This window comes from Odontesthes bonariensis, chromosome 18, assembly GCF_027942865.1.
Source record: "Odontesthes bonariensis isolate fOdoBon6 chromosome 18, fOdoBon6.hap1, whole genome shotgun sequence".
NCBI lineage: Eukaryota > Metazoa > Chordata > Actinopteri > Atheriniformes > Atherinopsidae > Odontesthes > Odontesthes bonariensis.
In genome coordinates, this window is record NC_134523.1 from 11,726,855 (window position 1) to 11,738,884 (window position 12,030).

The 12,030-nt window shown below is 46.1% G+C and overlaps 1 protein-coding gene across 2 annotated transcripts; it reads right to left on the minus strand.

Moving 5' to 3' along the window:
• Positions 1-713: 713 nt before the first annotated feature.
• On the minus strand, positions 714-11,069 carry arpp21 (cAMP-regulated phosphoprotein, 21). Of its 2 annotated transcripts, XM_075450224.1 has the most exons (20): positions 10,945-11,068; positions 6,428-6,568; positions 6,130-6,295; positions 5,975-6,013; positions 5,809-5,874; positions 5,609-5,720; positions 5,217-5,355; positions 4,751-4,888; positions 4,561-4,660; positions 4,375-4,470; positions 4,250-4,287; positions 4,097-4,153; positions 3,596-3,786; positions 3,062-3,205; positions 2,857-2,975; positions 2,680-2,754; positions 2,368-2,517; positions 2,138-2,240; positions 1,304-1,410; positions 714-1,190 (listed from the first exon to the last, which is right to left on the minus strand). In XM_075450224.1, the coding sequence occupies exons 3-20, from the start codon at positions 6,289-6,291 to the stop codon at positions 1,032-1,034; spliced, it is 1,995 nt and encodes a 664-aa protein (XP_075306339.1). In that variant the 5' UTR covers positions 6,292-6,295; positions 6,428-6,568; positions 10,945-11,068; the 3' UTR covers positions 714-1,031. The 2 variants fall into 2 exon arrangements, with proteins under 2 accessions (XP_075306339.1, XP_075306340.1); XM_075450225.1 differs by lacking the exon at positions 2,680-2,754 and having other exon boundaries at positions 10,945-11,069.
• Positions 11,070-12,030: the final 961 nt, after the last annotated feature.

A 12,030-nucleotide genomic window follows, 5' to 3' on the forward strand; every position in this document is an offset into this window, starting at 1 on the left:
GACTATAACCGAGTCATGGCTCACGTTATTTGTCGTACTTCTGCCTTTTCCGTAAAGCAGAAATGCCTTTTTAAATGAACATAATTACAGGAAGATGGCTTTAAGATTATTTATTAGCAGAAAATTGATCCAGAAATCAGACAATAACAGCGATGGACATTTTCCATCATTCTCTGACATTTTTAAAGACTTTGAGATGTCTTGTTTTTAGCTCTTATATTTAGAGATTTAAAAAGAAAGTTGCGAGGCCAGATGTCTACATAGTGAGGGTCTTTGGGCAGCAGGGGGCGCTCAAGTCGTACAGAGAGGTATTATAACGGGGAACGTTCTGCATTTGTATTCCTTGCTGCACAACACTCACATTCACTTTCTTAAGAGCGTAAAAGCATTAACGTTTCTTATGGTCATATATCCGGATTAAAGATTCCTCTTTGTGAGCTTTTTTTAGTCTCCTTATAATGGCGGCACCCTCCAAACTTGGAATGCCAAACATTACGCAAGTCGAGGCCGCCACTCGCTCGTCAGATATTCTGTGTTCTGATTTCCCACAGCACACAAATCAGGACCGTTTCTTTTATCGTATTCTTGGTGTGTGCTGCCTGTGGGTAAACAGAAGAGGTCCTCGTACTTTATTTCCTGATAGATCGATCTGACCACAGCACCGTTTACTGTCGATGACTTCACCGTCATGTTTAGGAAACAAAGAGGCAGGATGTTGCTGAAATGTGACCTCAGTCAAGCCACGGCACTTTATTCTTTTCACACAGTGCATTTCCTTAAAAGACAATATATATATAATTTAATAACAATATAAAACTCCATTTGTGTATATAAATTATGCATTCAATACAGCAGCTCCGATATATATACTACTAAGCTTTGGTACAGTGGAACATTTATCTGTGTGAGTGAGTGTGTGAGAGAACAGCATACCCAAAGGGCATCATCAGGAAGAGGGTGAAACAATGTGTCTGTTAAAAAACACGTGTGCGTATATGAGTTCAAGCAGGAACCAAAGTAACGTCACTCTATCAGTACTGTGCGCTCCAGGCCGGTGCGCTGAGGTTGCCGCAGCTGGGAGGATGGCAGCTGCCGTGATGGGAGGGTGGAGGCACCACGCAGCAGTATCCCGTGTCCCCGACTCCACCAGCCACAACTTTACTTTGGGGAAAGGACACTGGAACACCTCCCTGCAGGGAGACGGACACATGGGGGGGAAAAAGTTGGTGCAGAGAATTTTTCTGAACTCCTTTAAGCTTCTTCTGGGGCTGAGCTGTTAGAGACTGAGGTGCTTTGTGTTTACCTGAACCATGCTACACTGATGGGAGGCAACTGGGGTGTAGGTCCCCAGCACAGTCTGGGGCTGGGTGTGGGAAGACTGCTGCACCCTCACAGCAGGGGTGTAACCTCCTGCACACACACACACACGCACGTATATATGAGATTATTAACAACTTATTTTGAGATTCCTACAGTTGTTATTGTAGAACATCTCAGGACACGTGAGGTACAACTTGGTGCTTAGAAACAGCTTCATGAGACATTCTGAAAATAAAATGCTCCACAACTGTTGACTCACTAATAGATGTAAATAAATTATCTATCGATGTGTAGCTTGTTCTAAAATCTGATGAATATTTTTAAAGTGTGTGAAAGGGAAAGGTGTTAGAATCTACTGGCTGTAATCTGTTCGACACTGATTGATTATTTTGAATGAAAGAACTTCTCTGTATTTAGTATTATTTGTATGTAAAGACCCAATTCAAATGGTTGCTTTGTGTTGGCTTTGGCGAGCTACATTTTATTTCATCATTGCAGCGTTTTCACGCAAGTCCTTATTGACAGAACACTCAGCAACAGAATCGTGTCCCCCGTCGTGCATTTTGTCCTGTTGATGGAGTCTTAAAACAGTATTTTCAATCAACTGCCACAAATGACAGGAGTGACTCGGGTGTTGTCTCTGTGGTGGTTAGAAACAGCAGGAAAAGAGACCGGTTCACTGTGAGACCCTCAGACTACATCTCTGACAGTGTAACGGCCCCCTCCTCTACTGCCACAGTTAGTTATCTCTTTTCCTTTCCTATCCTTTATTACTCACACACGCAGCTTGCAGGTTGCACGTCCGGGTTGAACGTACCTGTTGGTTGTGCGGCTTGGCTGTGGATGTGCTGGCTGGGCGAGCCCGGCCTGCATCCATGCTGAGCTGAGGTAGGGTACTGGCCGTAGTAATACACAGGCACCTATAGGATGACATGATCAGGTTTACATTCAATGACCAAATTAACTCTAAGTTTACACAAATCGTCACGCATTTTTCTTAAATCTTGTATGTATATGAAAAAACTGGATATGCCCGCGTGTCTTTACCTGTGGTGAGGGCTGGCAGTAGTTGGTGGGGTTGGGAGGAGGAGGAGCTGCATAGATGTAACCCTGACCGGGAGGGTAGAGGGGTGGTGCGTCTCCTGGTGATTGACAGCTCACTGTCACATGAGCAATCTGCGAGGAGAGATCGTCAATCTGTCGGTCAAGAGAAAGGAGGTCAGAGAGAACACGTGGGAGCCAACAGACACACACACACACACACACACACACGCACACACACACACACACACACGCACACACACACACACACACACACACTTCCTGCAAATAGGCAGCAGGTCGCTGAGTGATACATACTGTTGAGTATGGCTGTGAGGGTGTGACAGGCAACATCTGTGGAGCTGTGTAAGAGACAGACGAGTACTGAACCACCTGAGAGAGACACACATATGGAGACAGAGATAAAGGCACAAACGTTGACGAGAGCGTGTGTCGGTGTGAACATATCTGGCACGTGTAGCTCACTGTGTGTACCTGCTGCTGAGGGGGCTGAGGGGGAGAGCTCTGCAGCTGAGACTGGCTCCTGATTGGCTGCTGACTGTCTGGTGGGTTGTACACAGCAGGGCTTCCATCTGGGTTGAGGAAAGGCTGCCCTAAGGGGTCGAAGGTTGAGCATGATGAATGTGTGTATCTCTTCGAAAGACTGGTGCACGTGTGTGTGTGTGTGTGTGTTATGTACCAGTAAGTGGGTTCACTAATATGCTCCCTGGTGGGATCCCGTTCTCAGCGATGTAGGTCGGGTTGGGAGCCGTCTCCTCTATGATGGGAGGAGGAGGAGAAGGGTGAGGACAAGTGGACGGCAGCCTGTAAAGAGAGATGGAGCCTGAGAGAGAAAGAGAGAGTGAAATGTAGAAAAGGGGGCAGAGATGAGGAAATAAAGAGTAAGAATAGAGGTGGAGAAGAGAGAACACACGCCGTCAATCTGTGCTAAAAACAAACTGCACGTCACCCTTCAGCATAATGAAGTTTTTTTTTCTCCCCTGAATATGTGAAGAAGACTGGAGGTGTTGCGTGAAAATTTACAGCTATGGTGTGAAGATTCATGGATTGAGTTACATTTTCACACCAGAACTTCCAGTGCTTTTTGTTAATTAGATGCTACTGAATAAAGAGCTGATAATTTATAAGCAGTGATTTTCCAAAGTGTGGTGCGGTGATGATGGAGCCTGCCCATAAAGTTTGCCTGCACACAGAAGTTCACAAAAAGGCGCACCTGAACCCCGTGTATCCCAGCTGTGGCTGGCAGGTTGGCAGACTTTCGGCGCGGAGTTTGTCCACTGATAGGCGGAGTCAGAGTCTGTGCTGCTCCAAGGTCGGGGGTCATTGCTGTAGCGACAGTCAGTCTCAGTGCTGCTCTGCCTGCTGCTACCTGTCCAGCTGGAGCCTGAGCTGTCTCTGCTGCCCCTGTGAAGCACATCCAGAATCATCCTACAGCCTTCCATTCGTGTGAACAAAGGGAACATAAATGGCTCCAACACCTGCTTATATGCAGCACATAATGAGGGGCTGAGGGCTTCATGCTACATTAATTCACCAACATTATCTATAAAGACTTTCTTTCCTGCCGGGAAATCTAAACCCTGACACACACAAAGGGGTAGGAAAAATATAGGCCCTCTTTCTGTTTCCGCTGCAGACTCTGAAAAGCTCTGCGCCAGCCAGGCTGACCAGATTAAGATGATAAATGACTGCGTGTGTGCAGACAGAGCTCTACCTGAAAAGCTGCCTCCTCCTCTGGGTCTCAGCATATGGATTGTACTCCTCCACATCCCTGCACAGTGCACACACACATAGAGACATATATTAATGTTCTCATCTAAATATAAGCTGAGAGGCACACAAAACAAAACACTGCAGGCAAGGTTACCTGGTTTCTGCGTGGGTGCTCTCCTGGGCGCAGAGTGGCTGTAAAAGTACAGAGGAGACATTAGATGGAATCCTCTCTGCCTCTGTGTCACATCTGATCTGTCTGTCTCGGTCTTTTTCGCTCACCTCTTTGTTGAAGATTCGTTCTCGCACTCTTTGGTACTCCTCCTCTCTCTCCTCCATCGACTTGCTTTGCTTCTCTCGTGAAAGGTGAAAGCGGTTCTGTCGGGCGAGCAAAGGCAACGGGTCAAATCACGGACGGGACACGATCAATGTTAATCACAGGGATTGCTCCTGTGAGGGCGTACAAACCTGGTCATCTGCACTGTTGTCTCTCTTCAATATTATTTTCCACTGGTGGATTTCTTCGGTCTTGTCCTTTTGCAACTTGTCCAGAAAACGCTGCTCTGGTCTTTTGCAGATGAACAACAAATGCCGTTAGTTAACGCTAATGGGCAAAGAACGACGGGGAAACGTACACAGATGCTTTATCCCTGCTTACATGCGTGTGCTGCTGGTCCTGTTGATGATGACGGACTTGCCAGTCTGGTCTACGTTGTGCTCCATGCCAAAGTAGGCCGCCACCCGATGGACCAGCATACGGTGGTAGGACGACATGTGAGGAAACTTCTTAAAGGGACTGCGAGACAGGAACAGGGATAAGGGTCGGACGGAGAGGCAGATTGGAAATGCGAAAAAGGAAAGAGGAGGGCAAAGGTTTAAGTTAGTTATATATTCAGTTTTGGAGGCTCAAACGCCCCCACAGTGACAAAACTGAATCAATAAATCAAAAAGTGGAATAAATTTAGAACTATAAGATATGAGCAGTAAACACACGGTGCTTAATCCTGAACATTACTTAACATTCAAACAAATTTCATAACTGCACATTAAACCGGCAGATTGCCGAGGCAAGGCTCAAGGTTAAGGGCTCTCCTTCACACACACACACACACACACACACACACCTATTGCTGGTGATGAAGTCAATCATGTCCTGCTCCAGTTTAAGCAGCATCATGCGGTCTCTGGGGTTGCTGTTGAGGGTTTCAACGATAAACTGGTGCAGATCTATGCCTGTAGAGTCTCTGTACTCCATGCTGGGCTCTGAGAGAGACACATAGGCAGGCAAGATGTATTACAACACACCAAAATGGAAAACCACACTGCAATATTCAACATCCCGGGAGAACTGCATCTAAAACGTGGCAGAGAATCACATTTTATTACATACTATTTACTTAATCCTTTCTCTCTTTTATGAGATTTCAGTCGCGCGCGCACACACACACACACACACACACACAAACACAAACACAAACACACACACACACACAAACACAAACACACACACACATACCTTTGGACAGTGAATGTTTCTTTGGATCTGTGCTCTTCTCCTGATCTTCGTCCTTACAGGGAGATCTCTCATCGTCATGGCAGCCTGATGAGATGTCCGCCTCTGGAGATGCCTGAAACGGAAGAAAAATAAAGAGTAATTTGAGTGTGGTGATGAAAATAAGTATAGGTGAGAGATGAAGGTATGCGTATGTGCGTCACCATTGTTTCTTCAAATGGGGAGGGCTCCTCGCAGAAAGCGACGCTGCGCACCAACTTTCCTTTGGCCTGAAATACACCCGCAAGCAATATTACAAATTCACTAGAGTCTGGAGCAATCGATTTTCAGTAAGAATGAATAATGAGAGACGGCGCTACTTTAGCTTACCCTCACTTTTTTCTTTGGTTGCACCTGGTTACAGTGTTTCTGCAGGTGAGGGCACAATTAATCATCAGAACGCAAACGTGTGAGTGGTGCTAGCAGGGAGCACGCATCATCTTAATATGGTGATTAGCAGTATCTGTATGTTTGGCGTCACTTACCTGCTGCTCGAGCTTCTTAATAACAGTGGGATACTCCTCGTCCCCCTCCTGATTGCAGAGGGATAGACATGGCGGAGGGGAGGGGCAGCCTATGGCGTCGCATGATGTCACCTCGCAGGGCTTTACGAGGACATCGGCGCTTTCTACGGCTGCTTCTGTCATCCTTCTGAAAAGTACATAACGCATTCTGTAGGGATTTGCATGTTTATCCAGATAAAGTCTGCATTTGTACGTTTTGCTTTCTTCTTTTTGCCTGCATTTGCATGAGTACGTGTGCGTTCGTGGTCCTCGTCCCTACCTCGGTGTAACTGTTTACTGGAAAGCCTCACAGGTGACTGATGGGGTCATATATCCCATGTTCCCACAGGGCGGACAAAAATGCAATTATGTTCTTCGCCTCTGCTCGATTTCTCTACTGTTCCTCTCTGCAGGCTCTTGACTGGTCAAAGGAAAGCAGCCCGAAGAGATCAGAAAACACAGGAAGAGACAGAAACACCGTTAGCTGTCACTATACAGATGCACCACTGCACTGTTTTCACACATACTCATATCAAAGAGCTGCTAAAGCGTATAAGCTGCAGGAAATGACATCAAGACACTCGGTTGTGTGTCTGCTTGTGCTGACCTCTGTCAACACTTCCCGAACACCCCGGTTTGACGTTAATTGCTGCCGTACAGTAGTCGGTGTATTCCTGTAAGTGTGCCTGGGCATCTGTGACTTTCACACATAAGTCCGTGCTTGGAAGTGAAATTTGCTTGTGTATTCACATGGGCACAGCTCACGTGAACACATGTCTGGTATGTGCGTGCGTGTTTAAGCGTGTCCTCGAGCTTTTCTTAGAAACAGCAGCTGTGGAGGAGAGCATCATCCAATCCGCCAGGGCTGATATTCCCAGAATGCCAAGCTGAGTCTCTGATCCCTGCGGTGAGAATATCGCTGAGACCAGAGAGACACACGCACACACACAGGAGGAAGTGGCATTCCACCATCTTTTCCAAAGGGGTAAACGCGCTCAGCGGGAACACATTCCGCTGTAACACACAGCTCAAGGGGACACTTAGTTCTGTAACACCTGGGACAGAATAACGAGCTGAGAGAATACTCGGTCCCCTAACGTGGTTATTTAACACCCGGCGGCAGATAACAGCAATTTTTAGAAGAGACTTCTGTCGGCTCATGTGCATCCAAAGCGGTGTTTACTTCCCCCAGGCATCTCAATGAAACGGCACACACGGCAGCATCCGTAAGAAATATCACAAAGTCAGTTTTGGCATGTGGTGTTCAAAATGTTTAGAGTTGGAATATCACCGGAAGAACTAAGAGAAATGTAAGCTGGACGAAGAGAGTGAATCACGCACGCTCTGCTCACGTTTGTTAGAGATCCAGCAAATCTGTAGCTGCGCGATTATTACAAATGTCTGACTGACAAATACCGTCAGGTGTATCGATTACTGCTCCACTCTCACAGAAATGCTGTTTTACTCAAATTAATCATGTTATGTAATGAATCCCCAAGTTGAGGGTTTGGGAAGGGGGCATTCGTGTGTTGAAATCATGATGACAGTTTTTCTTCTTCCAAATTCTCAAATCGGTGGTTTCGTTGCCTTTTTACCTTTTTCTCCCATTTGATTGCTTCATAGAAATTCATAGAAGATGGATTAAAAATGAAAAGAATAAGATTCTCACAGCTGAAGTGTTATGGTTAATGCTGATAATGATTCATATTTGTCTTTGTGTGGTGGCCTGTGGAAAAAGAAATGCTTCAGAGATGCATAAACACTCGGAAGGACACAATAATTTGGGAGGCTCCCTGTTGTGTTGTTGGAGAGCTTTTGCTAAGCTCTCCATCAGCCAAACAGACCAGCTTCACGAGTGCTGCAATGTGGCAGACCCCAACCTTAGACCTCACAGAGGGGAGGGGGAAAAAGATCAACACATATCCTTTAATTACTGCGATAAGAGAGAATATGGATGTAAAATAAGAGGAGTCCTGCTGGCATCGTACTATTCCTGCAACATTTAAACCAATAAAGAGAAGAAATACCGAACAGCATAACAAGACAAAGGAAGAACAGAACGGTACGAGGCAGCTTCTCCTCAAGGAAAACAAGATGAATGAGAGGGGAGGGAAGCAGAGGATGAAGAGAGATGAGAAAACAGTCTGTGGGGCTTTAAAGGTGAAGCGGGGTGAAGAGAGGCAATGGAGAAAGAGAGAAGTGAGGAATTGGTGATGGAGAGGCTTGCAGCACAGTCTGTCTGCGGGATTTTCAGCCGACTGCCGTGGAGAGGGGATTTGAGCGGAGCCACCAGTTTTTGAGCTGAGCGCTGCAGAAGTGGCCGGCCGCCCGGGGAGAAGGTGTGACACGATCATTAGCGTGTGACGGATGGCGGCGGGAGGCAGGGAGCACCAGTACCCGCTACATCATCATCCATCTGCTGTTCTCCCCGAAGCCTCCAGCCTCGGAGCCACTTACTCACCAGGACACCTTTCTTCTCCAGCCAAACGCTCATCTGCACTGACACACAGGCTTGGCCACTGGGAAAATATCCAAAAGCTACTTTAGATGGCCATTGTCAGCTTAACCAAGAATTAATCCTTTCAGTAAACTGCAATCCTGCTTGTAATTAAGACCCATATGAAAAATCTGTCTTTGAATACCAGTGCTATAATTATCAGTGGTTCTTATATCGCTTAACACAGAGGTTGACCATTACACAAACTGGGCGCTTCGGTTTATCATCCTGCCATTTGTACACGTAGACGTTTATCTGTGCAGTTTTCCATCTGTACAGGCATTCTGCTCCGCTTTCTTTTTTTCCTCTGCGCCCCTCCATCTCAGGAAAAACCCATAAAAACAAGAAATCATCCCCGCCTCTGGTCACAGAAGCTGCTGTTTGTGTTTTCTCTCCAAGGGAGCCGCTGAATCTAAAACGAGGTTTCACATATTCTCTCCCTCAGCCAAGCAGCTCGTTAGGAGGGAAGACGACAAATGGGAAAAGGCAAGATATCTCTTATTTTGTTACTTTGTTTCTCCATAATGTGCAGAGGCTTTTGCCACCCAGTGGGGTGCTTCTGACTTCCCTCCAACATTTAAAAAGTTTTTCATTTCTTATCTTATTTAAAACACACGTACCGTTTCTGCTATACATGGTCGCACCTTTTGAATTTGCTGGCGAACGCTGCCTCTGAGGACAGCTTTAATTCATCTCCCTGCTGCTGCACACTGAAGTAAACCACAACAGGACATGGATTATCGCACCCGGAGATATGCAAAGATGCATCAGAAAGTAGGCTGCACATGGTTAGATTTAGGTTATACTGTCCTTCCATCAGCACCTGGGCAGCCACAGCAGTCTTATCACTAAGGTGACTTGTGGGTTTTTGTCGACAGCTGCAGAGCGCTGCTGAGCTCAAACCCAAGACGGGGAAAACACTGAAGATTACATATATGCTACGCTGCGGCTTGAGGTGCACTTAACAACCAAAAGTATTGCAGCTCCTTCTGACTCACTTTGAAATCGGTGGCATCTTAAACGTGTTGACACCACGGACAGTTTGTGAAACAACCTGCATGCTCAGATGTTTAAAAACCGCCAAGCCTCCCCTGTCGTCTTTCCAAGAAAAGAGATGCAAAAGAGGGTCTTTTATGTGCATCTTGCTTATGTTTTGCACCATTACGGCTCTTTTTTTTTTGTCTTATTCCGTTGTTGAGGAAAAATTTGGTGGTCTTTTAGCTTCTTCTTTTTGTCTGTCTTGGCATGTATATGCTCATTTTGTGTCATATATCACCTTGGTCATTTTCTTTTGTTATTTTTTATGTCTTTGTGGTCGTTTTGCATCTCCTTGTCGCCAGTGATCTCTTCTCGGTTATTTCATGCCACTCCTTCTATAAAATAAATGATGTTAATTAAATAAGACCACGGGGCCCTGACTCTTTTGGGCCACTGAGCCTCGTTCAGTGATCTCTCTCCGTGGCCGCAGTGCTCACACACATTTACTCGAAAGATGCAGCAGGCACGCTGAAACAAACAGGTGGCATCTTGTGCACAACTTCGTTTGCTTCCTGTTGACCCACATAACGAGAAGGACAAGTGTTTGATCTACTTTCGGGAAGCGACTCTCTCGGTCTTAGAGGGCTCAACGCAGAGAACCGTGTTTGGGTGGGGGTGTGTCGCATTACCGTGACCCGAGCTAAGCTGACACACCGGGCTATTTTTACACTGAACCAGGAGGGAGTGGACCTCCTGCTCCGGGACTTCACCGCGCTGTCAGCCGCATGTGGAGAGCGAAGGACGGTGGACGGAGGGTAGACACAGCAGGAGGACTGATACCTGAGCTCGCTTACAGAGGCTGTATTCAGTGTGACAGAAACACGGGGAAATGGGCCACTTAGGCAGCATTTAAAGTCAGATTTACAAGCTCAAGCAGGTGGGAACACAAGGAAAAAAAAGCGGCCGCTCTTAAAACCACCGACCCTCTCATCAAAGTAATGATCAACATTTTTGATTTGCCAATGAAAAACATTTCGTGGCTCCCCACGTTTAATGACCGTTATCATTTCGCGGTGTCGCTACGGGAGATACGGCTGATGGCTGCGCCCCGTTAGCTAGCCAGACCTCCCGATTTAACCGGCGTCACCGGAGAGTTTCAGTTGAACTAGTTAACCCAACAACGACGACCCGGTGTAAGAAATGCCGCCAAAGTGAAAACGGCATTGAAACAACACGAACAAAAGACACCAATAAGCGTCAATGTGAGCCAGCGAAGTAGCCGTTAATCAAGACAATCGCGGTGAAGACGCCCGTTAGCTTACCGTGAGATGGTCCTACCTCCGCGGGTTTGTGCCGGTGCAGCCTAACCGACCGACGGGTCTGCTGCTGTACACCCTGCGTCTGTTGACTGAGATGTGCGTTGCTCCTCCTTCGCCTTTTGCCCGTCGCTATCGGAGCAGGAGGAGCAGGGGGGAGGAGGAGGAGGAGGACCGACAGCTCTGAACCCTGAGCCACGCGCCCACACACACGCGAGGAATGCACGAGAGCCAACCAGCCCCATCCACCAGCCCACTCATCTCTATCTCTGCCCCTGTCTGTCCCTTCAGGATTGCCTGCTTCTCCGCGTCTTCATTTCAGCGTCGTTTATCTCTCTAATAATCACCTCAGCACTTGACATTTTGTCTGTTATTGCCCAACCAAAGCTAAGAAATACTCCCTGTGTGTCGTTTCACTGAAGTATTTATTTATTCATAGCGTTTATTCATAATGTACTCAGATCACATTCACTTAAGTAGAGATAACAATACAGAAATCTAAAATTAGAAAAAAAACATACTCAGCTGCATCACTTGAGGAAATGTATTTCGTTATTTTCCACTGTTGAATTAGATCGCTTTCCCTCCCCTTTGCTTGTTCAGCTACTTTAAAATTATTCATCCAAAAATTATGATGCATTGCTTTAAGATAAAAAATAATAATAATAAAATATAAAAAGCCAATATTATTGCTACAAATGTAAACTGGTGCTTCCACAGTCCGAATAATAGACTAATAGCTCAGTTTAATGCGAATGAGTACCATCTACTAGCCTTTTATTTTTTATTTTTACACAACTCTTGCATATTTCTATGTATGTTATCAGTTGTATGATGTTAATGAGCAGTTGTAGAAAATTAGAGTTCCCCTTGTCACATAATTTCTTGATACATTAACCAACATACTACCCCCGACAGCACGAATAAAGGACAGATTTGCAGAGCTGAATATGATCTGACAGCCTCTCAACGTTGTTCCAAAAGGCCCTTTGACTTAGACATATAAAAACAGCTGACTAAAGGCAAATTTCGCATCAAAACTACTGAAGCATACAACTCCGGCTGTATCTTCTGTTATGGCACTGTAACGTC

Coding starts and splice junctions, on each gene's coding strand:
- arpp21 (XM_075450224.1), bottom strand. CDS start 6,291: ATGACAGAAGCAGCCGTAGAAAGCGCCGATGTCCTCGTAAAGCCCTGC. Junction 5,721..5,808: donor CCCCATTTGAAGAAACAATG/GTGACGCACATA, acceptor CTTCCGTTTCAG/GCATCTCCAGAGGCGGACAT. Junction 5,356..5,608: donor GAAACATTCACTGTCCAAAG/GTATGTGTGTGT, acceptor TGTCTCTCTCAG/AGCCCAGCATGGAGTACAGA.